At 41.2% G+C, this 26,799-nt stretch overlaps 1 protein-coding gene across 2 annotated transcripts; it reads right to left on the minus strand.

Annotated features, from left to right (window-relative positions):
• mtbp (MDM2 binding protein) lies at positions 1–26,030 on the minus strand. Of its 2 annotated transcripts, none has more exons than XM_076736448.1 (23): positions 25,839–26,030; positions 25,236–25,319; positions 25,062–25,135; positions 24,105–24,253; positions 23,717–23,775; positions 22,860–23,004; positions 22,192–22,306; positions 18,542–18,658; positions 12,905–12,999; positions 12,503–12,569; positions 12,112–12,229; positions 11,573–11,752; positions 9,624–9,737; positions 7,012–7,176; positions 5,134–5,227; positions 4,891–5,049; positions 4,622–4,717; positions 4,245–4,508; positions 3,940–4,103; positions 3,043–3,155; positions 1,309–1,422; positions 679–744; positions 1–593 (listed from the first exon to the last, which is right to left on the minus strand). In XM_076736448.1, the coding sequence occupies exons 1-23, from the start codon at positions 25,903–25,905 to the stop codon at positions 555–557; spliced, it is 2,658 nt and encodes an 885-aa protein (XP_076592563.1). In that variant the 5' UTR covers positions 25,906–26,030; the 3' UTR covers positions 1–554. The 2 variants fall into 2 exon arrangements, with proteins under 2 accessions (XP_076592563.1, XP_076592564.1); XM_076736449.1 differs by having other exon boundaries at positions 5–593; positions 9,624–9,734.
• Between the last annotated feature and the right edge of the window lie 769 nt (positions 26,031–26,799).

The raw sequence follows: 26,799 nt of genomic DNA on the forward strand, positions 1-26,799 counted from the left end.
GTGATAAGATTCACAAACACTTTATTGTGTTACAAATGGTAAAATGTGAAACACAACGATAAAATATGTACATCCATAAAACCTTAAAATTATTAGTGTGTTTAGAATAAAAAAGGAACAAGTGGGAAAGGATTTAAAATCACGTCTGAAAGCAGTTACAAAGGAAAGACGAGTGGAACCTGAAGCCGACGTGAAGCCCTCGCAGCCTCTCAGTGACTGCAGCCGGAGCAGAGTGTACTTCTGCTGCAAGGCTCAGGAGCAGTGGGAGAGTATCAGGATGGAAAAAACAAAACAAGAGAACAAAAAAAAAAAACAGAACACATCTGAAAAAATGCTGTTGCTTTCTGATTGCCTCAGTGAAAGAATCAGTGAAATTAAACAAAGGATTAAGATCATTAAAAAAGGCTTAATGTAACCGTTTACAACTAATCAGGAAGGCTTAAAAAAACAAAGTCTCTTATAATTATGTGGAAATGTGATGCAACACCACGCTTTCTTTTCTTAAGGTGGAACCCTCCTTTATGCTTTTCCCCACTTCTTCCTCCAGACTGTCTTCACTTCTTCGAGGTCTTCTCCAGCACCCAGTCAATGACCTGCAATGACAGGAAAGAACCTTTAGCCGTTTCAGGCTGAGGAGAGCTGAACCACCTGAGGACCAGCGGCGTTCGGTGGCGTTACCTGTTTGACGTTGTTGCCGGCCGCCTTCTTCATCTCATCGTGGAGACCCCGAGATGTCTTCAGATCCTGGGATCACGCAGCAGAAGAGGAGGATCACAGTAAGATATAATCACATGGGCTTTGTTTCATATGAGTCAAACATTTTAGGTCACAGCAGCTGAGTCGGCAAAAAGTTTACAAAGAAATTAAGGCTTGTTCTGCTCCTTCAATCAAACGCCGAAAAGAAATTATATACAGTCCTGACACTACCCAACAGAACATAAAGTAGATAAATTAGCTTCTTCTCGATCAGCTACAAACATCAAAGTACACTCATGTACTTCAGTAAAATTTTGAAGGCGTGAATTTAATTGTGACAGTACTTTTACGTTGTTGTATTGTTGCTTCAAAGTAAAAGATCTGAATACTTCTGCTGGCAAATCAGGCAGTTTTTCCCCATTGTTTATATTCTATGAAACAAAATTTGGCAGAAATAGCAAAACAGACAAAGGTGTTCCCATTATTGTGCTAATTTGCTGTGAGGATCTATGACAAAACACAACATATGGTCGAACATTTGCGGTACAAGAAGCATACAAATAAAGAAAGGGAGGACAGCGCTGACTGTGTGTGGGCAGTAAAAAGACGAACCTTGAGATAGAATTTTGAGATATCAAACAGTCTTTTGCTGCAGGCCTCAAAGCACTCATGCTCGGCAGTGATCCCGTGCTGTTTGAGTGTTTTAGCGACTACCTCCAGCAGCATCTGAGGACACAGACACACGCACAATTTCATATTAGCACGACTGTCAAAACATTAAATGGAGTTGTGTTTATTCCCTAACCACCTGACGCAGTTCAGAACGACTAATTTTAGCACAACTCCCTTTTTTTTACAAAAAAAAAAAGGAAGGGATGTCAAAATATCTTGACTTTGGGGGACGTCCTTGTGCAGAGTTTACATTCACAGCATGAGCAGGAAGAAACATACAAATATGTTACTGGTAGCGCTGAAAGGGAAAACAACGTTCCTGAAATAAATAGATCTGTCTTTAATCTTGTCACATCGACTGTTCTGATGAAACGCCATAAATTATTGTGAGGAATCATCTGTGCCACGCAGTCTCATGAGGAGTAGAAAGGCAGCTTTTAATCTCTGTCCCGAATAAACCGCTATCATTATTTCTGAACAGGACCAACTGTTCTTTCCTATACTTGGGTTTGGATGATAAGCCTGTTTGCATAGTAATCATAAATCAGAACAAGTCAAGGTTGGGATGCAGATTGCGAGCTGTACGTGGGACAGAGGAAACGGTGTGCAGGTGTGTGTGTGTGTCTGTGTGTGCGTGCGTGCACTCATGCATGTATCCATGTATGTGTTTCTGTCATTGCACACACTGTACAAATGCGTCAAAGATGAGAGTGAAAAGTGTGTTTGTCTGTGGAGGCAGGCGGCGGCTGATGTGATAATGCTATAGTTACAGTAAAGTGCCTTTGCCGTGACATTATAATGCAGCCCACACATTCACAGTGATCGCACGTAAAACGCTGATCTTCACTTGAGCTGTTGCACAACTCGGTCTGTCTGCCACCGTGTCTGTGTGTATGACGCTTACAGTGAGTGGGGGAATTCAACAATTCAGTATTCAGATTTAAGTAGGGAGAGTAAAAGATTTCTTTTGTTTTTCCATTGCTGAAGAGGTGAATATCACAGGAACGGTATATATATTCATGCCTCCAGCCATCGCTTCCATCGACTATTACAACATTTCGCTAAAAATCTGCTAAAAGTAAGAGCAATTTCTATGACTGTTATTACCATTGTTTTCAAAGGGCATCGTGAACACAACACAGCTCTCCTGCCTTCACTGGCAGGTCTTAAAAGTTATGAGGGTTCGTTTTTTTCCCATCAAACAGAGGCAGAGTGACCACAGCAGGCCAGCGAACTAAGCTGTTTATCTGTTTATGGCTCTATATACTGAGGCGACGCTAACATCAGCTTGATGACCTGCTGGAGGCCTGATAGGTGCTGAACTACCTGTGCATTGCTTATCATAATAGACAGAAGGAATGGTTAGAGTTACAAAAATCATAAAATCCAAGTTGTAATAAACCATAGTTTTCTTTTAAGAGCACTTAGCTAACATGGTGAAAAGTTCATACAACACTGTTTCTTGGTATGACCAGTGAAGTATTTTGTTCTCATGGTCAATATCTGCTGCCAAAGTGCTGCCTAGCAAGAAACTTGTACCCACATTAACTTTAACCCCCATTACATACTACTACTAGAAATGCTCAAACAAGTGAGCTTGACAAGCTTTGATAAGGACTTGTTTCCACTGTAACAGTTACATTTATCTCATTTTAATTTATTTGAGACACTCACTCTGTTGTGTTTCTGGGAGCGTGACTCTTTGGCGGTTTTGTCCTCTGTTTGTCCATGATGTGTCTTCTGCTGTTGAGGTTTAGGTTTGTCAGCAGAGGGAAGAGTCACCAAACCTGGGTAGTAACATTAGGAAAATGAACAATAAGATGTTACCATCATGGCAGTACAAAGCTCTATCATACGGACAATGAAGAAGAACAAAAAAATAGCAAATAAAAATAATCTTGATAATATCAATTCGAATAAGTGTGTTTATATAATTTAAACAGCTCAAACGTTGTTTCAGGATCTCCTGTTAAGACTTAAGCATTTTAAGTCAGCAGACATTTACACCTCATAAATTTAAAGGGCTTGCAGTGAAATTGGAATTAGTGAAAAAAATATCCATAAAAACCATTCTTTAAAAAAAAAAAAGGATCTATCTAAAGTATGTTGTTCCAAAATGATGTGGAATAAAGACTGAAATATGGAGATCATTTGCAAATCCTCTCTGATACGAGAGGATTTATAAGAGATAATTGGATAGCTTAACTGGTAGCTTTTTGATGCTATAATCACACACCTCTAAATTTATTTAATAAATATTCTATGAAGATATCCCATAAAAATACAGTTTGTTATTATATATGATGACAGACATTTGTTGTCTTGCTTCCACTTCATACATCCAAAGAAATTAAGTGTGAGGCTTTACTGACTTTTCAATTCATTGTGCACCATTCTATGTTAGTCATACATACATTCAGCTCATGAATTTATTTATCTAGCACTTAACTTCAACAGAGGGAGGGATGTTTCTTAGTGCTGTCACTGATACCATGCACTAATAACAACACTGATTACATTAATGCGTGGAAAATGACCTAATGCAAAGCAGGATCACTGCTTTCGTTGTACCTGAGGACGTGCGTCTTCCTGCTGAAGACGAGAGAGGACTATTGGTCGAGGAGGTCGACTGGGATCTGCTTGGCTGTTGTCGTAGAGACCGAAGGGCAGGGTGTGTCCCACTGCTGCCGCTGCTCTGAGAACAGAGGGAGTCGCTGCTCTCTGACTTCACCAGCCTGACAAACACACAAACATGGTCAACATTCCCAACACTGAAGTGACAACATTCTACATACCACAACCACCACCTCAAGACCCGCCCAGCCATCCATCCATCCATCAATGGTGACCAGGAGCGACATACACCATCAACGTACCGCTTGCGAGGATAACCTCCGATAATGTCTGCGTCCCGCGACCTGCGCTTGAGTCGCGCCACATCAGCGTTCTGCAGAGTCTCTCCGTCAGGCACACTTCCTGGTTCTGACATCACAGCAGGGGAGGGGGCGGGGCTGAGGGCAAAAGGGAGGGCACAGGGCTCCTTGGAGCAGGTGGTTTGGGTCTCGTACCGAATCAGACGGGACTGGAGTTTCACAAAGGCCTGGTCCCGGTCTAAGGACCGCTGATTGTCCAGGCAGAACCTAGACGAACAAATAAAACCAATTAAAATTTCTGTCTGTGCTGCGACTGATAAGAAATGTTTCATAGCTGCCTGCAGCGGATAACAGCAGTTACTGCAGCTGAAGAAACTTACTCTATGCCATGGTAATGTGACGCTGAGGCTTTGTTGAAGGGCATCTGGCTGACTCTCCTGGGAGAGAGGTCTGGTGACAACTGAAACACATTATTACTGAACAGCAAGAGAGGAGGGGGGGAGCGACGGAGGATGAGAGAGGGAGGGAGGAGAAACAAACAGTTTGTCAAAGAAAATTCATCTGCTCCTTCATTAAACTCAATTAAATCAATTAAACTTCATGTCAAGGTGCCACTCAGCATGGAGCCAGAAGAGATGACTGAGCCTACCCTCTGTTGATAGCCAGTGGTTGCAGCTCCCCAGTTGGCAGGCCATCAGATGTGAAGTGTTTTAGAAATTCTCTAGCGTCCAGTAAAGAAGGCAAGCCTTTCTGACTGTCTTTAGGACCCAGCAGACCATCGCTGGAGCCCGGACCTAACAGGCCAAATCTAAGACACATAAAATACACTGTAGATCAAATCCAGTAGATGACGAACACATCGCTGTCATGCGTCTACTTAATTGTCATTTACCTCCTCTTCTGCCGTCTCCTCTGCAGGTTCTCTATATTGTGGAGGACACTCCTCTCAGGCCAGTCAGCTTGCAGCTGGGAAACGGTCTGAAACCCTTCAATGACAAAACAACAAGCGTCTCTCAATGTGAGCCAAACATTTCTGTTGGTCTACATGGCAATGAAAAGTGACTGTTTCCCTTTTCTTCACAGCAGATTGAAGAACAGTTGTTTTCCAGTTGATTTCCACAGAAACTGCAGTCACACAGTGCTTCACGTTACGAAGCAGACACAAAGGTACAGTGAGCTGAATAGAACAGACATTTCACTGTGAATATAAGGCTTCAGTTGTCTGATAAGGACATGTCCAGAAATACCAATAACTGCTCAGCTTTAATGCTGCTTGACACTGCTTGACCTGTGCAGCCGGAGCTCACAGTGGTTTTAAAATGCTGATGGACGAGCATGCACAGCACCTTAAAGGATATAGAGCTGAACGGGAAAAATCAGTAAGACATTATATGGTTGACATTAATTATATTTCAGAACAATGGAGAAACTACCCAGTACAGGCAACATGATATGAGGACCATGTATTGTATAATGGACTACAATGGTGGAATGTAGCTAAGTACATTTATTCAAGGACTGTACTGAAGTTCAAATCTGAGTATTTTCAGTGTGGTCTTGCTACTTAAGGATCTGACTGCTTCTCCCACCACTGATGGATTGCAAGAGTTATCCCTACTCTCATTTCAGCCAGGACACTGAACTCTCAGCAGACAGAAATCCGAACCGATAAAATCACACCATCCAAAATATCATCGCTCTGCAGTCTGCACTTTCCTTGTGTTTGGACAGGAAGATTGTATGTTATCTCAAGGAGGACAGAAATGCGATGAAGCTGTGTACAGCAGGTTCACTGCCGACATGCACAGCGATGGCCTGAGGTGGTAAGTGTGTGTGATATGAAAAGACTGAAGCGCTCCCACACAAAGTCATTCACACCTTCAGGCGATGCAGACACTGGGTTTCGGGAGCTGTTTATTGCTGTCAACGACATTCCCATCTCCAGAGTAGAGGGTGGGCAAGGATTATGGAAAAGAAATATGATCTGTACTACAGATTGTATGTTTCTACATGTTTACACCTATCATCCCTTCTGACTGGCTCGCCTCTTGTGAGGTCCTGAAGAGCTAAATACACGTAAATGGCACAGGACATGAAATCGCGAGGATGCACACAAAGACAAAGCCATTATGTGGACTGTGTTAGACAATTAGACAAGCATTGAATTGCTGGTACAGATGCTGGTCTGTTCCTTTCTATTCGAATACAATAACACGTTAAACATTATGACAATGTTGTGCAGAAATTCCAAGAATAATTGGCAAATAATGTCACAGCATTTATGACATGAAAACTGCTTGAAATGCAGGTCTATTAGCCCCACAGCTACGTTTTTAAAACCAGCAGCACTCTCATTGTACACATTTAGCTCTGGCTACAGGCTGGAACTCCTTTTATTGCTCACAATTTTATTTGTGTATTATTAGCTGGCATTGTTTCCTAAAATCATCATTCTATGAATGTGCGTAAATACTGAAGCACTCATGTCAGAATATGTATTTTGGTGTATGGGTGAACAGACAGACAGTTTCCTATAATGCATGTGTGGATTTTTGCACACAGAACTATGAGATTTCTATTGTACTGTTCACTCTAAGTATATGTATAAATGGCAAAAAATTAGTAAAACAGAGCACTTAATATGACAGGATGATGTAAGAAAAGGTGGTCTGTGGGTGATCTCCATGAGACCACCAGCATACTGACAAATTTCCACTGTGTATGTATCTACTATAGCTTTGAGTGGATGTGTTTTTGGTCTCTTTCTTACTTGAGTTCTTGGCGGCTGTGCTCTCCTGCCTGTCTGTCAGACAGGTGGCAGCAGAGGGCAGAGTGGAGTCAATCATCTTCAGATACTGCTCCCTGGCCACACTCACAATGACCTTCAAGTCATTCACAGGTATTGAGGTCGGGACCGATGCTTCTTCTTTCTGCTCTGGACACACAAGCACAGGCTTGTTTTCATTTTGGCAACAGCTCAGATTTCATTTTTGGCTCACTGGTAAACTTGTTAAACCTGGTGGAGGACTTTGGCTTCAGTGTGCTTGTTGCTTAATGAGTGGGTTGTTGATTCTCCTCCAAAACAGGAGTCTATTCCTTTAATTAGTTTTATTTCAAAGCAGCACTGGGTAATCATACATGCTGGTAGTCCCAAATAACAGCAATGCATATGGCTGGGCAATAAACCAACCAAACCAGACATCCTAAACCTCTCTCTGATGGGGCAATTAAAAAAAGTTCAACATTACATTAGAAATAGTTGAGAGTTTGACATCCAGTGAAACTGAAACCGAGAATAATAATAAATGAAATCATTGGCAAGCACATAGATCAGCTTGCATACTTATCACAGAGTGATTACAGCCTGTACGACAGCACACGCACGCACACACAGACGGACGCACGCATGCATGCGCGCACACACATACGCACACACTTCATATAATGACAAAAACTTCCAACAGTACTTCTAACTTTTGCAACTTATAAGGACATGCTTTTTCCCAATTTAATGCCGAGTCAGAATATATTGCAATGAATTTCATTAAGGCCTCTGGTCTGTCAGGGCTCTTCATCCTGCTCACAGCCTTTTCAAAGAACAGCCCTATTGCTTTTCCTCAAGTTTGAGGAATTTCACTCCACTTCCTTTAATCTGGCTCCACTCCACCGCTGTTACACTATCTTCGCCCGCCAAGGGGACAATATGTGTGTCTGTAAAATAATGATATTTCAACACTCTTTCTATGCAGCAGCCAGTGCTGAGGGCTGGAGAGAGCCGAGAGCTCAAACTGACAACAGTTCAGGAAGCTCAGAGTGGCACCGACAGCTGATACGTCCCTTCTGTCCATTTGGCTTTGTCTCGGTTATGAATACATATCTTACAGACTAACATTTAATCTCAATTGAATTTCGACCCTGAGGACTCCTCACACTGTTTTTTTAAACAGCGGGTGACTGAGGAAAGCCGACATGTATGGCACGGCAGCACACTGTTGGCCCGGCTTTACTTGTTTCAAAGAAATGATTTTTTAATTACTATAATATTACGTACCAGCACTGAGTTATGTTAGAAATGGAAGAGCCAAAAGCAAAGACTATTTTTATTGTTGAATAATTTGCCAGTTTCTTCACAATAGTTTTTAATAGAAAATGTTAGAAAATGTTGAAAAAGGCCTGCTACAATTCCACATCCCACAATGGTATATTCAAACTTCTTGTTTTATAAGCATTTGGCATTTTCATATTCCGCAAAGATGGCGTACCAAAAACCTGGGTGTTCACCTCAACAACAACTGGACTGGACTGACAATACAGCTCAGAAGACTGAGGTCCTTTGGAGCGTGTAGGAGACGGTTAAGACTGTTTTATGACACTGTGGTGGCATCTGCAATTTTCTACACAGTGGTCTGCTGGGGTTGTGGGAGCTCTGAGAGGCACAGAAACCAGCCGGTCAGGAGAGCTGGCTCTGTCCTGGACTGCCCTCCGGACACCATCGAGGAGGTGGGTGAGAGGAGCATCTTAGCTAAGCTGACATCAATCATGGACAACCCCTCTCACCCCCTGCATGAGACGGTGGAGGCATTAAGGAGCTCCTTCAACAACAGACTGCTGCATCCACTGTGTAAGAAGGACCGCTACTGCAGGCTTCTGTCGACTGAATGGTTAATCAACTAATCCTTTCACTCCTAATTACTTTATCAAATGAGATGACTTTTTGAAGAGATGTGCACGTGGTATGATGTATTCTTCCATCATTTACATTGTAAATCATATATCGTGTTTTTTGATCTTCAAACCAGAGAGACTTAGATCTAAATTCAGGCCAGAGTGGATAACATGAAGATGACAACATGCTGAAAAGGCCCAGCTAATGAGGGGTGTGAGCCAGCAGCGTCTTAGGGGTCAAGAAGGGGTTAGCGGTATGAGGCCAACACACCTCTCAAATAATCTCATTTTTTTAAACGACAATATTCCTAATGAGAAGACACACAGCACTTATTAAAATATGTTGTGTTATTTGTGTCTGTGTGTGAAAAATCTGTTCCCATGACACTGAAAATCCATTCTCTCCTCCACTGTTCTGTGAGAGGTCACCTCTCATCCTGCTTGGGGGCACAACATTTTGATTGACATATTCTTAGAGAGCTCAAGGTGCTGTTCGGAGAGCTTGGCTTGATTATTATCATACATTAGCATGCAAGCAAAAAAAAAAGTGTTACAATGGTAAGACTAAATTACAACAAAAACGGTGATGAAATCTGTAGTGTGTAATCATTTTTTGTTGTTTACATAATATCCAACACCTACTTTTCGTTCTTAGAAGTATGTGTATATTCTGAGATGTGTTTTCCACAACAGGAGCTCTTTTAGTGTAGTACTTACTGAGATATTCTTTGAGTGCCAGCGTCTGGACCTGGGTCACCTTCCTCTCTCTCTCCAGCAGGCTGTCTCCCTGGAGACAGGGCAGAGGGCAGAGGATGCTGCCCACCGCGCCTTCTGGTCCAACAAAGAGAAGGAGTGAGAGGAAAAATGAGAGAATGATTAGATCATTTGTAAACATCAATTTGTATTTGTGCTATTTTGGATTCATTGCTTTAACATTCTAAGGATTAGTGTAGTGGTTCCCACCCCTGGGGGTCAGGGCGCCTCTCAGGGGGTCAAAAGATAATCCTCAGGGGTCACAACATGATTTACAGGAAAGGAAAGAAAACAAAATCCGCTTTTGCTGCCAAATAATGTATATTTTTTCTGACATTTCACTCATCTCTCCTGTTACTTGTTCAGGTGCAACAACCCTCAGGTGAGCATTTTAATACTTTCATTTTTTGTGAAAACTGTGCTGTGTTCACGCTGTGTCATTGCAGGAGTTAGGGCACCTTTTATAGTCTTACTCCTCGTTTAAAAGTATTTCAAAAATGTCTCCTGAAGGTTGCATAAAATGTTAACAACAGCAGGAACTCTCAGGAGGAAACACCACAGTAGGTCTCTTGAATATCATATAAAGCCCAAGAACAATGAAGGACTTTCATCAGGAAAGAAGCTTTAAGTTTAGGGAACAAAACAAACAACAGTGTGAGCTTCACATATCTGTCATAACCAGGCAAAGTTTTTGTTCAATCATCCATCCAGTTCAAACCCCACCCATCTGTACATTCACTCGATTCCTCCTCATCACCTTTCCTCCTTCTTTCTCTCTCTCTCTCTCTCTCTCTCTGTCTGTCTGTCTGTGAATCCATCTGCCACTTCAATGCATTTCCCCATTCCTTTCTCCTTTAATTTATTGTTCTTATTTTAGTGATAAAGATGAGGAAATCTTCAACAGAGCAGCAACAACTTTCCACTGCTGTGAGGGAGGGGAGAGGTAGCAAAACAGACACATGCAGCCCTGCTTTTGTAATAGAGGCTGATGGCTGATGGAAAATGACAACCCTTCAGCTTCTGTCAATGAAGCCAGAGGGGCTTCTACTCCAATTAAGCTGAAGAGCAGTTTAAGAGAAACAGGAGCCTTAGAGGGATTTTCTTTAAAAACTGGAGGAAACAAATTACTGCTAGATGTTCCCAAACCTCAAAATGCTTCAAATTTGATTCAGAGATTCTCAAACTGGGAGGTGGAGAGAGAGAAATGAGGCGTCTCTGCGTAAGGTGAGAGGTGGAGTCACTCACCAAGATGGTCAGCAGTGAGCAGTGTTGTGAACACACAACATGATACAAATATCTTTAGATTCGGTGTGACTAACGCCTTCTGAGGATATAATTAACTCCAATGTCCATCCTCCATAAATATCCATAAATCACTCGCAGAAAAAGACGCTCCTTTTAAGTCCAGAACTCGCCTTCTTCATCTTTATGTTTTTAAGTTTTCTTCAGTTTCAAAGTATTCCAGTGACATCTGTGCACAGGGTCCACAAAAAATATAAACACGCTCAAGCCCACAGATAACTCAGGCTACATGTCAACATTTTATTTCCTGTACATCGCCCAAAGCGTGACGGAAACTCTAGTTCCTACATCATTATTATTGTTACCACCAACTAACCCTCACCCACAAAGAATAACAATAAGTTTTGTCTGGGAGGGGGCACACAGAGTGACAGTTCAAAAAACCTTGCAGCATAACTTTGGGATGAAAATTAGCTAAAGTTAGTTGAAGGTTTTTATCAATCATTTGTATTTTTATCTCATTCTCACTCTCTCTCGGACTGTCAGGTCCCAGATGCTGCGTGTTAAGTGGTTTGGTAAATTAAAGTGAAATCTAAACACAGCGACGGTGGGACACGCACAGAAACACACACACACACAAGCTGCTCTGAGAACTTGACAGCGTAATATACCTGATGATGACAGAGACTTCTCTCTCAGCAAACTGGAGATGGTTGCCATGGCAGCCGCTCCATTGATTTGATTGTCAGAGTGCAACATCCTGACCCTGCAGGCCCCACAACCAGTGTCCTCTGAGCCCTGGACCAACAGGAAGTAGTGAGCGCTCTCACCTTTCAACTCCACATCAGGCACTACAGGTAAAAAAAAGGAAAGAGGTTACATTCAATATAATCATACTGTAAAAATAGTTGGTCAAGCGTATTGTACATCTAATCCCTGTGGTCCAGTTCATATCTTATTCATACACTTGTGTCTCATAATTTGTTTCACCAAAATTATTTTTGAAATTCGTTCAGTCCCTCTGACGAGTCCGCTTCCCCAACAGAGAGCTTCATTATCTATATCAATGTAGTCCTAGTTATCAATTTATTTCCCAACAGGAGGAGATACAGCTGCTCTCTGTAGCAACCATCCATTTAACAAGGTCATGAAAAGGACCTGAAAATAAAAATTAAAAATGAAATAAATAATTAAATGAAAAAGGTCTTACTGGGTAAGGACTTTGGTCTCCTGGCAATAGACTCCCTCCAGCGCTGGGAGCTGAGCTGACTGGCTGCAGGCTGGGCAATGGGGGTTATCATACAGGAGAGGCTGAACAACGCTCCAACCTAGAGATAGAAACACAATAAATAAACAGAAACAAACATACACACACACACACACAGTACCTCTGAATCCAATAGGTACTGTGTGTAGATGAATCTCATATACATCATCGACTGTATGTCCACTGCATGTTTGACTGGGGCCGAGCGTAAACAGCAGAGCTCAAAGATTTGATTCAATGAATTTACTTGTTTACTTAATTGGAAATTCCAAACTTCAAAGTAAGACATTTTCCAATACTTCTATGTATAAGAGAGCAGCTTGGGGGCCGGTACCTTTCCACGTAGTGACCTCAGCTGGTCCAACAGAAGTTTAGCTTTCATTGACTTTCCAGACAGGCTGCTGTATGTTGGTGGTGAAGAAAAATACAATATTGAGGAGGAGATGTTACCAACCACCTTTTGAGACAGGAAAATTGCTAGCGGGCTGCTGTAAAAACTGTAGACCTCTAACCTTTATTTTTATTTATTTAGAATCAAGTACTCTCAAGCATATTAAAGTCTATAAGTCGATGCATCTCGACAACGCTGCATGTTGTCAGTGTACTGAACATACAACCTAGCTGTTTCACACAAGTGGGTCCATTTCAATGTGGACTGAGGAAGACCTGATGGTACTATGGTTCCCAGGAAACACACACACACACACGCACACACACACTTCAGAAATGAGGATACAGTTCAAGCTGCGTTCCGGACATCAGAAAGCCGGGCAGGTCCGACAGATTAACCAGCTGGACCAAATCTAAAACTGTTGTGTAGTAATGGAAGACCTGCAAACACAGAAGAGTCAGAGCACAATGGTGAGGGGAGGGAAGAAGCAAGACAGAATAAAAATGAGGAGAAAAAAAACAAGAGAACGGGGTGAAGACAAACAACCGGGTCATCACAAAGAACAGCATTTTAAAGGAAAAAAATCACAGTGGCCTGGGAGGCAACAGCTGGAGGAGTTGGATACCATCCATCAGTTTGAAGACGAAGACGCAACTGAGGTGTCCTTGAGCAAGATACTGAACCCTAATCAGTTAAGGGGTGATACTGTATAACTGAGTCTGAAATCTGATCTTCCTTGTTTGGTTGATCAAATGTCACAGAAAGAGACAAAAGCCAGTCAGCTTGAGGTCTTGACATTACATAAAACAAGAACAGATCCTCACACTGGAGAAACTAGAACCAGGAAATGTTTGGCAGACTGTCTTCAATGAATGACTTAACAGATCATTAAAAACTGTCAATTAACTTTCTGTTGATGAACTAATGGTTTCAACATTACTAAACAACATAACACAAAGCACCTATCACACAGAAGATCTTGTGTTTTCTGTCGGGAGCCCACTTAACACCCTGTAGCTCACATCAAAAAAAGGCTTCACTTCAACAGTCTGCAGCTGTCCTACTTATCTAATGAGCTCATTATGTTAAGAGGAAATCAATAATATATAAATCACTTGTCACATGGAAAAACAGGTCATCTGCATATATGGAAAATTACAAGAATACGAAGGAAACCTTGAAATCTCAATATCATAATTTATTAATCTGGAACGAAGAATGAAGTGGCGACCTATTTCTGATGGACTCTTCCAGATTAAGAGTAGATGAGGACTTTAATGAGCCTGGGACGAACCCACAGTTTCACGAGCAAGCTGGAAAAGTTGATTACTCCCTTGTCCAAACGACTGAAGAGAAACTCGTTTAAAATGATTTTATATATTCAAACATGATTCTGGATTATTCGACATGAGTTCATTCTGACATCTGTGATGTTTTTTCTTGGCAGGAGGAACATATATTTTCCTTACTCATTTTTGTATATAGATTGCTGTAATCTTGTCCCACGTTCTTGTGAAAAGCTGAGCAGTGAGGGTAGTTCATCAGTCCATTGTTGTTACATTCTGACAGTAATCCAGATATAACAGGGTGCTGTGAAGGCAAATCACTGACCAACACCAGCCCTATTTTCACAAACACAACACAAATCTACATAAACTTGTTACACTGTGATGTCAGCCATCAAGTCTTTACAATCACATATCCTGTGGTTATTTGTGAAGGCAGATGTAAGAGAAAAACATGTCTTTTGTGTAGCCTCAACAGATTAGGCATCAACAAGTAGTTGTTTTGATGTTGCTGAGGGAAAAAAGGAGGAAGTTTCCAGCAGTGAAAGACTGACAAATAACTTTTACTGCAGGTTTATGTGCTCGGGAGAGGGGGAAGTGTTTGAATGCAGATATTTGGGAACCGAACCCGAAAGAAAAGTGCAGTGTGACACTCTTCCCCTTCCTTGACAAACAGGGTTGAGGCGCTTTTATAAAGGACAATCCAACAGACTAAATGTCAACATTTGAATATGCTGCAGGGTTGTTATATCTGTGTAGAAGAACGTTCACAATTAATACGAAGTTTTTCTCACATACAGAGAATAAGGTCGGGGGATAAAAAAAGGCAACTCTGACATGATTCAAAGGAATTTCATGCGTACAGCGCGCTTTGAAAAAGTGTACAATGGATGTAGAATTACTTTTTCAGCAACATTTCCTTTACTGTCCATTTTCACTTTTTCACTTGAACTTTAACCATTTAGCAGACAACTATACTACTAGTATGTGATATAAACATGCCTATACTTAATACTGGCCTGCAGTTTATTCCTAATGCGCAGTAGATTTCATAAAAGTCACACTGAACTCACACAGGCTCACACAGTGAGGCCTACCTGCCCGCTGAAGCAGAAGTTTTATGTGTGTGTGTGTGTGCGTGTGTTTTAGTAATTATCACGACAGTTACTCCTGACAGTGAGGAGGCCTAATAGTTTTCATCTTAGCACAGTTTAGATCGTGGATGTGTGTGTGAGAGTAAGTCATTTCACAGTCAGTTATCCCAGCAATGTGAAGATGTGATAGTTTTGTTGTCCTCAGAGTTTTTTTTTTTTCTAATTGTGTGCCAAGACAATCACCACCATCTGCTTCTCTGCAAAGGGATCTGATGAGATCACACACCCACACACACACTCCACAGTCATGTAAATGGGTAGCATGCGCACACACACACACACCTAAACTATTGCGCTCTGTTGTGTTAATGGAATAATGTGCACACACAGAACAACATAAACATGAACTATCTGATGTCAGATTCAAGCACACCAAAGCACACAATGGTCCAGATAAACACAACAACCATATTAAAGTATATAAGACTTACAGAAGTCATTCTGAATCGATACTCTCTCCTGAAGAGATTATTTTCAGTATTTCTTAATGTTTACAACATGCATCCTTTCAAAGTGATTGTCTTTAATGCTTATGCAAGTATGCCATTAAGACCGCCTGTGTGTGTGCGTGTGTGTGCGTGTGCGTGTGCATGCGCGTGCATGCATGCATGTGTGCTATAGACCCCACATCAGGCCGTAACGTCCTGGGCACAGCTCCAGTGTGGTTTTATTGTTGCGGATATTAATCTAAATAAGAAAACTCATTACAGAACTATACCAACTGTTATAAAAGACCTAGTGTCACACAGAGTATACTCTTTATACTAATACACAGCTTTTACGATGCACACAACCACCATCAACACACATACAAATAGAGTGTGAACACTTCATTATCACAATTGCCATCATTATATTAACATTTAGCAATTTAACAACAGAAGTCAAACAGCCAACAGTGTGCAGCCATGTCAGCAGATCTGTGAGGCCCTATTTGGTACAACAGTGTTTTGAGGTCAACATGCTAACATGCCCACAGTGACAATGTTAACATGCTGATGTTTGGCACATAATGTTAACAAGTAATTTCCAATGAAGTTGGTCACTTCGTTTTGCTTGTGAGCATGATTAGTCATGATAAAAACTGGCAGGATAATCGATTGTAAGAGTTTAATTTAATAAGAGCTTAAAGCAGTAGTCTTGACATAAGGTCATATGAGTCGCTGAGACTCAATTTTGTTGATACATTGACATTAACTGAGGCTACACACTCTGTGGATGAAGATATCACAGCGAGCTGACAGCAAGCTCGAGTTTCTCAGAAGCAGCCAGTGACTCATATCACCTCAAGACAAATAACTCCATTAAAAAATGTCAGACGCTAAATCTGACAAAAAAGGAAAAGCTGATGATTGAATGGTGAAAGATGCAACTTGGCAAAAAAAAAAAAAAGTTGATGCCAAATGAAAGTGAGGTTTGCCCTAAAAAGTGTATAAACTCTGGTGAAAGATGAATAGATGAGTGCAGAATCTAAGAAGTAACATATGACTTAGATCAGTTTAACCCTTGGCCATTGGCCCTCCGTGATGAGATGATGAATCTATATTCAAATGCTGTTTTCTGGCTATGAGGTAAACCCAGGTACAAGTGGTCGACACTCATTTGGCAAATAAAATACTGCACATTGGATTTATCTGACTGATCTGAAGGTCCTTCTGTCACAGCTTCCTCAATGTGACTAAAGGACAACCAGGAAGTGACCCTTCTGAACTCCTTCTTTCCCTTCTTTATTCTTCTTTGTTGTATATATTTTGTGTTTGTCTGTATGTTTAAACTGCTGAAGCAACGGGATAATTTACCAAATTGGGATCAATAAAGTAACAGTCTAAGTCTAAGTCTAAGTCCTCTCCTTCTAGCCACCACAAAGATGGGACTGTATGCAGCTCATTCAACCCTTTAGCAAGGAGTTAAGTTGTGGGCTGAACTGGGGTTGAAGGAGCAGTTCTCCCCTAAATGAAAATTCTGTCATTATCTTCTCAACATGCTGTCAATCAAACCCTCTTCTAAAGTTTGTTGGCAACATGGACACACAGACATAATGTCGTCATAGTCCTCTGTCCAGCTGCAGAAATGAACAACCTCAAACATATTACATGTCTCCAAACAAGGTTTCCTCACTGAGACCTTTTGGAACAATTGCAGGGCCTACAGCACTATGGCAGAAGAATCTGTTCACTACTGTGGGGCGACTTCAGACATGTTGGAGAACAAATCTTTGAGAGGAAGAAACAGGAAATAATGAGGCAAGCAGCTTTTGAAAACACAATACAATTGTCTGGCTATAAAAGCCATAAATGTAGCTGCCTGAGGTGTTTGGGAAAGTTAAATGAGATGCAGCTATGAGACACTGCCTGGTTCCAGACCTCTGAATCGCTGCCCTTATTTGTTCAGTGATTCAAACAGATCTGTCGTTGTGCCCACTGACTTGTGTTTCCCAGGTTGGAGAAACATCCCTCCAATCAGATCTTTGTATGAGGGAGAGTGGGGAGACATTCTTCCTACATTTCAGCTAGCTATTAAGCTAAACCGTGAATAATGGTGTGGGAAAATGGTGTGGATGAGAGGGAAGCAGCTGTATGGGTACTTAGAAATAATAACTTGTGATCACCATATTCCTTTGATCATAGCGAAAAACATTTTCTTGTAAACATTGAAAAATGTGTGCAATCTTGAGGTCTAACAAACATGCTGAATGATATTCCTTCTTCAGAAAACATTTGAAAAGCTGATTTTTAAAATATTTCAAATTGTGGCTTGTTGACATCCATGTTTACTTGCTAGCAGTCTTATTCCTCCCTGCCTTTGTTGGCATATTGCTGCGTTTCATATTACCGCCACCAATTGCTTATCAGCTGAATAGCGTGAAACTAGAGGCAGGGTGAGAATCACACACATGCACAATACAAACAAAACATGAACCCACACAGAATTATTTTTCCATTGAGCTACTAGCGGTCAGAGACTCCACGGGGTATCTTCAAGCTATCTGTGCCTAGCATGTGGCAGCCTGCAGAGCTGGAAAATAAAGTCAACACTCACGCTCTAAAAACTACAGTTCCTCAAATGGCCACTTCAGGCTGGCTCCAAGAGCAAGTCAGTCTCCATAGACCTCCACATTTAAATGCCAACTTCACAGCAGAAATAAACATGATTACAGCCTGGTGCTAAAAACAATTTTGGTCTCTGTCACTAATTTTCCTGTGCATGACATCTGTACAAGGGGTGAATTTTCATGTTACTCACTCGTCTGAAATTTCTGCATAATTTTGGCCATGAGACGGAGATGTCACTCTATTGACTGGCTGGGGCAAAACAAAACAAAACACACCCACTCCCAGCGAGAACACACACTGAAACCGATGTCAGGCTGAATGAATTACAAAAAAGGTATTTCAGTCTTAATATCAGGCTAGCTATCACACACATGAGCATTCGGCTGATGACCACGATCTCATTTCAGTTTGAAGGCTTAAATTCAACAAGAAGACAGATTGAGGTTGGAAATTAAGGATGTGACAGGCGGTGAAGACCTCAGGACTCACCTCAGACTGTAGTTTGTGGTCTGTAGTTTTGTAGGGAGCCTGCAAGAGACTGGACCCCGATATCTGCTGCACTGGAGAGCGCAGAGAAAAGCCATCAAAGCGGAGCTCCGACACAGACTGTGGCAGACACACAGACAGGAGAGAAACAGCAAATGATGTTATTTTTTTTTTTTATTAAAGTACACCCAGTCTTTCACAGTCAGTACAACTTTAGCTGGAAATTAGTTGTTGTACTGCATAGAGCATACACAAACCCCCCGGGGTCACACAGATTGCTATGATGCTATAAAATATCATGCAGCAATCAAGTGTTTGCTCTCAAATTAAGTCGTTGTCACATGGCTGCATAGTTAATTGTACACGTGCACATATACACATATATTAGTTGTTAAGCTATGTATAACACAGCTGTAAAGGGGTGGTGGTTGTTCTCAGAGAGGCATTTATTCCTCTGGGAACCCTCCTTTGTTCCACCGCTCTCCAACAGAGAAGCTTTTACCGACTGACTGCTGGAGCCCATTCGCTTCTGAAGGCAGCAACTTAGAAAAGGTCACTTTATTGAAGAAGAAGCTGCCTGCTTGCCTCAGCATACTCACAGCTCAGTAGACACAGCAGAGATGGCTCGAGAAAACGTTTGTCAAGCGTGCAATAGTGTCGCCAGTTGACTAGGATGAACAACTCTTCAGATTATAGTGTGACTAATACTTGATGTAGTCAATAACAGGAGAGATACATGAGAGTTTTTAAAATCTGATACAATATAGAGGCCATGATGTTTTATTAAACATTTTTGATAAAGAGCCTTTAAATGTGCTTATATTTTGAAATATATTTGAAATCTTTGAAGTGTCAAAACTTGACATAAAACCATTTTTTGGCCGGTAACTTAATACAAAAAGTGGAAAAGGTGCCAAGCAAGATTATAAATGGGATGAACCAGCGAGAAGAGAAACGACTCGAGCAGAGGGGAGATCCCGGTGGGACAATTAAAGGATTTCTAATGTTCCTAAAGGAACAGAGGGGCCATCTCTTGTGGAGTTCTTTTGGAGTGAATCTCATGTTTTCACCTCAAGAGAAGGATTTAAGAAACTTTTCCAATCTCTCAGGCTTTAAACCCCTTGAAAAATGAGTGGGTTACATTAAACATGCATTGACATCAAGAAAAAAAGCAAAGATATGCAGTTCTTAAAAGGTTGATATTTAAGAAATACTAGACTTTGACCTGACAGCGACAACACATGCTCATTTGTCATTCTTTGCAAAACCCATTATTTAACATAAAGATGTAACTTCTGAGCTGTTTCTAGATACTTCAGTTGTATATTTTCAGATACAAACTGAAAATGGCAACTGAAAACCTCAGCCAGATTAAAAAACACCAACAGCATGAGACATAAAGGGAAACTTCACAGTGAAACAGATTGTTGCCTCTCCCCAGAGAAACGTGGAGAAAAAAAAAGGCACAAAATTGGCCAACTCTGTCCAGAGACAGAAAACTTCTGCACCTGCCAGAGTTTCCACTTAATGAGAAAGAAGTACAAGTGGGCATGAAGTCGACTCCAGAGTAGCAACAAAAAGTGCTGTCAGCTCACCTCAGCCTATTCACTTTGGCACCAAAAGGACGTGTGTGACGCTATTAGGACATAAAGTACACTGCATGGCCAAAAGTGTGCGGACACCTTAACATTACAAGGATATCTTATTGTTTATTGCTCAGAAATGATGGGTGTTAATATCCTGCAGCAGCAGCCTCCAGACAGAGCAGAGCATTTCTGAGGCACCCTGGTTCATCCTAAAGGCGTTGGATGGGGTTCAGGTCAGGGTTTGGTGCAGGGCAGTCAAGTTCTTCCACAACAAACTAGGAAGATCATTTCTTTATGGACCTGGCTGTGCCTGCTGAAACAGGAAAAGGCCTTCGCCAAACTGTTGCCACGTTGGAATCACATTTTGTAAAACAGTGATCTTCAATGACCAACCGACAATCAATCTCTCTCCTTCTCATCATGTCATCATGACAGGTGTAACATCACAAACACTGAACTTATTTTCACTTAATCCAATGTTAGAACTTTTTTTTATCTTGACTGAATGCACTTGTTTGTTAGAGTCCCCCACCCAGTGGAGTGTGCAGAGCGATTTCTTTCACATTCATCAGCTTAAATTTGCACACACACTGAGAATGGATTTCTCAGGAAACCAGGAGACATCTTGTGTCCAACACATTAGCATTTTCATAGATTCAATGTGGAAAACCCATTCATCAGACAAGAACTGTTATATGTCTGAAAGGGACCTTTTAAAGTAGACTCAGTCCAGTCTTACCCTAAACCCCCACCCACCTAAGGTTGAGTGTTGTTGTTAAAGTTATTATTTTCATCTAAACGTCCTCTTACACTTTATATTCCTGAAAAGGTAACAAAAAAAAAAAAAACACCTTCCAGCACTATACCTGTATCTCAATAACACCAGTGCAGCGCTGCACTTTAAATACAGACAGAAACTGCCGGGAGGTGTTCTTTTTGTCCTTTGCCGAAGCCAATAATCAATTGCAGCAGACTCCTCGGGGAGTGAGGTCAAGTCAGAGTGGGGCCGTGTCTGGCTGGGCTGTGCCGTGTCAGGCTGGGTCAGCTCTGCCAGGGCAATGCCAGCAAGGCAGAGCCATTTCCCATGACCCCTCAGTGACCTCCAGTAATACCACTAGATTCATTCAGCAGTAGAGAAAGACTTATCACCCACTGAGTCAAAAATTCACTCAATTTCAAAGAAAATCTGTGAAATTTTCCCCTATGGCCTTGTGTGCACTGCATGAGTAATTTCTTATGAAAAAGATAAAGGAACAAACACTGAGGCATGAATCAGGTCTCGGAACCACGATTAGACTCAGTAGAGAAGGGTCTTGAGGAAGCACTGTTCTCTGTGCCATCCCTCACTGGGGTCAGCGAGCTGTGTACTCCAGCCTACAGACAACACTGTTCATCAGAAAAGGCTCTGGGCAGGCAAGCAGGTGAGTTCAGGAGGACAGATTTTTCTCATGCTCTCTACAGTAATTGTCCAGAATACATACATACAAAACATTTGTTGACAAGACAAAAGAAGTTCTCTCTTTCTCAACAGCCAGTACCTCACAGACACACCCTTTTCCATCATTGCTGCTTCTAAATAATCAATCACACAGACAGTCCTTCAAAAGCGTATATAGATTTATACAAGCATATACAAAGACTTACAGATAAATCATTACTTTCTCCTCTCTGGCACGCAGAACGGCCGTCACCCGCACACACATTTTTCTAAATCCTTTTTGTTAATGGCAAACAGATTTGTCATACTGCTGAGGCATGCACATATTGTCTTCTTCAGAATCCTTATTCTTCCTCTTCCTAATAAGCCAGCTTCTTTGCCCCCCAGACTCCTGTGTCACCAACACCCTCTATTCTGTGTTTGTAACCATTAAATTGTGCTTTCAAAAAAAACTAACAGTGCTGAGCTGTTCTCCTGCTGTATACTGTATGGCTTCAAGTGAGTTCACGTTTTCTCCACCTCTTCCATCTTTTTACAGTAAAGAAGATAAAAGTGAGATAAATTATGCAAAAAGAACGGCATCCTGTGTGTTTCTTCTGCACACTCATTACGGTTTCTGAGGTGCTTACCTTCTTCTCTCTGATAGCCAGGCCGCCCCTCCACACTTCTCTATGGTCAATACAGCTGTCTTTGTCAGCAGGCTCCACCAGACGAGCACTCAGGTAGGACGCTGCTTTCTGCCACCTGGACAAGTAAAGAAATAGGATCAATCAACATGCAGGACAGGGGAAATTTGGGAACTTTTCTTCCTGATTCCTGTAAATTAAGAAAAAAGTCTTGATTCATGTCAAATTTCATAATTAGGCAAGTGCAGCAGCAATATAATGCTAAGGATTTAATGAAACTGTTATGCTGTTAACTAAAATGAGATCCTCTTTAGGAATGTGGCTCAGATTTCACCCATTACTTTACACGTGCTCATATGTACTATTCTAGCTCCCCCTAGTGGTGACCTGAGTGCATTTCACACATAGTAATATATCTTAAATTCACACAACACTGCTTTATTTCCTGCATTTTACACCCTCAGCCTCTTGTGTTTCGCATAGTATAGTGAACTAATAATTATGTGTGTATTGGCATATGTACACTGACTCCAACTCCTAATGTACAGGTGCACTGTTAATACAATGACTTTAGTTTCTGTTCTCATCTTAGTGTGATTGCATATTAGATGGGATTATTCATCATTTTATTTTGTGCAAATCAAGTGCATGTGTACTTTTGATCTTCTCACCCCGTGATGTGCCGTGTGACTACACTGATCTTTGCAGCATGCCAGCAGGACATATGTTTGAGGGCTCCCAGCAGAGGCAGCAGGTCTTTGATAGCAGGGGACTGCTCTGCACAGCCGAGCACCAGCACATCCAGCAAGGCTTTACCTGAGGAGGAAAAATGGGACAAACCATAGAGAAATTCCTTAGACACTTGTTTTCTTTTCCCCTTTTCTTTTGAATACATTTCTCTACAGGGTTTCATGAGGGGTCAATGAACTGAATTGGTTGCTCCACTGACACCATCTTTTAAAACTTAGGTAGAATTGCCTGTTAAGAAGTAGTCAGAGCAGAGGTATTCCCATCTTCCCAGTGGTGAGTGCATATTTATGAAGTACAGCAGACCACCTATTCTACAAGGCTGCTGCAGGCAGATTGCTTGAAAACCTAATTGCTTGAAATTGGACTGGATCCTTGTCATACAGCTGAGGAGTTTGGCTTCACTAAAGAGGTTTTAATTCCTTGTTACTGGAAGTTTTTGGCAAAGACAAAATTCTCACTTGAGACACAGTCTTGTGAAGTCAATCTACTTCTGAAGAAAATTAGACTATTGCTATTCTCATTGTTAAAGAAAAAAGGGGGAAAGTGGCGGCCTGTGAGGTACTGACAATCATAACACCAAAAAACGATTTCAAAGGTAGTGTGTGAAGCATTTTGGATTATCATGCAGTTCTAATTCATCCAAACCAGATATTTTGAAACATTTACATCCCTACTGGACACACAGTTAACATCTTCACAAATGACAGCTACAGAATGATAAAATGACTCAGTTTATACTGGATGAGGAAAGTGAGCACCATGTACTGGCCAACAATACCTGGAGGTGGCAGCTGGTCTGACAGCAGATGCAGTCCTTCTGCAGCTTCCTCCAACAGCCTGTTCAATAAAGACATTCAGATCAAGACTTGAAGGCCCACTGTCCATTGTTAGAGACACAAATAATATTTTCAACAATCTTGTTTTTTACCTGCAAATTATTTCAAAATCAATCCCCTGACTCAACTGTACAATAAAAAAATCTAATAGAAATTTGTTTCCATCAGTTAACTCATTAGAGTGGCAAATCCAGCACTATCAACAATGAGCTTTAATATGTCCAGACATTATCAACTTATTATGAGCTCATATAGATGTATCAGGCACATACCTGCAATATCAAAAACAAGCATATTTATTTATGTAAAGAACAGAAAATATCATCTCACTCTGACAGTGCTGGCTGGTCAGCCTTTTGGTCAGGTGCCTCCTGATTACTCAAACAATTGAGACATGACTCCACAGCAGAAGACTTCTCCTCCTCACTGTCAGTTTTCTGGTGACCTGTCCCCAGCTCTTCCCAGTCTGAGCTGCAAAACTACATGAATAATAATAACATTAATTAAGAGCTTCACAACAGCTTTACTAAGTGCTCTCAAGCCCATGTGGTGACATCCTTTATACAATCATGCGTTCACAAAGTGGTGAACCTCACTCCATCCTTGCTTGTGAATGACTGAGCCTTTCCAGGATGCCCCTTTCAGACCCAATCATGATACTATCACCTGTTACCAATGACCCTGTTTACCTGTGTAATGTTCCAAACAGGTGTTTTTGGAGCTCAATCTTTAGTTGCTTCTGTCTCAACTTGTGTGAAAAGCGTTGCTGCATCAAATTAGGAATAGGTATAACATCAAACATTAAATACATTGTCTTTGTACAATTTTCCATTGATTGTATTGCCAAAAAGGATGAGCAAACTACCATTTTTTTCCAAGTTTTTCAGAAGCGGGGTTGTAACTATCAGCACAAAATCTTTTTTCCTTCATCCTTAATCGTTTTTGGATGGTCCTTATTTTTTAGGATTGTATGCGACCAAAAAGGTTGCCTTCCATGGGCTCAACTATTATGCAATCATTTTCTATACTCCATTATATTATAACCTACGAGGACACACTTCAGCCTCATATAAGTCAAGCAATAAGAGGATTAAGGGGTTCACTAATCTGTATAACACTTATTTTTCCATGACATGAGCGCTCTTTATAATTAGGACCAGGAAATTACGATGAAAACATGTTCTGCATCACCTTTTAAAAACGGCTGTAGGCACATGAGAGGGTAATTGTTGCCAGTTCTTTGCAACATAAACCATGATTATGGTAAAAGCTGTCCAAATATCTTACCTGTGTTGCACCGTGGCATGCCTGAACAGCAAAGTACCACCTCTGAACTGATGGGCTGCCACTGACAGAACAAGCTGGGAAAACATGCAGGAGGAAAGAGGTAAGGAGAGTTGTAGGAGAATAACAACAGCTTCAGGGTCAAAGATACCCATACAGTGTTGTAAGTTACTGTACCTGGAAACACAGAGATCCCTCTCACTGATTCCTGAGTTGAGAAGTCCACAAGTTTGTCATATATCTGTTTTACTGGCTCCACACCTGAGAACAATGACAACTGAGCTGTCAGCCTTCGTCACAACCAGCTAAAGTTACTGGTTTATTTCGGATTAAAACAAATAAATAGCACCTCCTGTGTTAGTTAATTTAGATCCTGAAGCCTCAAGGAGAAAAGCACTGTAGCTATGCCGCTACGCCCTTAACGTTATATCCCGAAAGTACTATCAATTGCCAACTTTTGTTATTTACATTCTATTTATTTAACCGTTTAGTGGTTTTAATTTAGACGTATAACGTAAAAGCGTATGTGGCAACACTCTGTTGAAACAAATGTTTGCTAAGAAACAATATAGTTAACCTGAATATTAACTGCTCCACCAGAAAGGCCTTAACGTTACAGGTATGTCGTCAACTTATGTGATCGCGTATCCACAAACGTTTTAAACCAATGGCGACTATACTTGAGCCTTAGCAGAGTAGCTAGGTTGTATGAAGTCAAGTTAGCATAGTAACGTTACAGTAGCAGCTTCGTGTATGTTTCGAAGGGAAATCAAAACTTACATTTACAGTCCTCCGCCAGGCTGTTGTCGGTTTGGCAAAATGATATAACCAATGTGTACCGGTCCATGTCGTGTAAAAATTCGTAAATTCCCGGTTAATATTTGCATGGAGTTCAATGCCGGTCAAACATGAACAACAACCTTTTCGCGCACTGTCAAATTTCCCACCGGTTCTTCTTCTTCTGTAATCTATACGTATCGGCAGTTGGCAAGAGAGCCCAAATCGCGCCGCCGCCACCTACTGGACGGAGGCTTAACTACCAGATAGACCCGCTATTGCCACTGAGAAATGCCAAGGCTCTGGCTCTGATCGGACGGCGATACAAACATCAGAATCTCCGCTTAACTTGCATTGATCGCATTTCATTCACTCTACGATAGCACCTGTCTCTCTTCCCCTCCGATACAATACATACGCATTAATATATGCTTTCTTGGCATCAATCCCATCTTAAAATGTCATTCATAGGCTCAAACAAAAATAGATTCATATAAAAAAAAGGTTTCTATGAAAATCTAGTAGATCACATAGCTGTCTAAATTATCTTTCAGTTTTAACAACTTCTCTAAAGGATTTTCTTAGGTTCCATCCTCCTGAGTATGCTTATTAGGAACAACTTCTAATCAACTTCCAGTGTTGTGGAGTTGTCTAAAGTTTTACTTTCACTATGGTATAAGATACATTTGTTTACAAGCAGTGTGTAAATATCATGTATTCATATCAGTACCTTGCACAAAAGGGTATACATATTCCAGATTATTATGTAAACATCAAAAGCACGGTTTGTCTCCATTCTGTGCTGAGAAGACTGTTCATTGATCATCATGGTGGCAACTAACCTTTTTATAGGACTTTTTGCAGTGTATAAAAACCACTATATTTAAATCATAGTGCAAGGTGTCGCTCCTCCGAGATCAACCTCAGATCCGCTTTAAAAGTATTCAGAAGGCTCAGTGCTTTC

This window comes from Chaetodon auriga, chromosome 8, assembly GCF_051107435.1.
Source record: "Chaetodon auriga isolate fChaAug3 chromosome 8, fChaAug3.hap1, whole genome shotgun sequence".
Lineage (NCBI taxonomy): Eukaryota > Metazoa > Chordata > Actinopteri > Chaetodontiformes > Chaetodontidae > Chaetodon > Chaetodon auriga.

Excerpts from the sequence above, each read along its gene's own strand:
- mtbp (XM_076736448.1), bottom strand. The coding sequence starts at position 25,905 with ATGGACCGGTACACATTGGTTATATCATTTTGCCAAACCGACAACAGC. Across the intron at positions 23,005-23,716 it reads AGACCAGCTGCCACCTCCAG|GTAAAGCCTTGCTGGATGTG; the intron begins GTATTGTTGGCC and ends TTTCCTCCTCAG. Across the intron at positions 13,000-18,541 it reads ACCACAAACTACAGTCTGAG|GTCTTCCATTACTACACAAC; the intron begins GTGAGTCCTGAG and ends CTGTGTTTGCAG.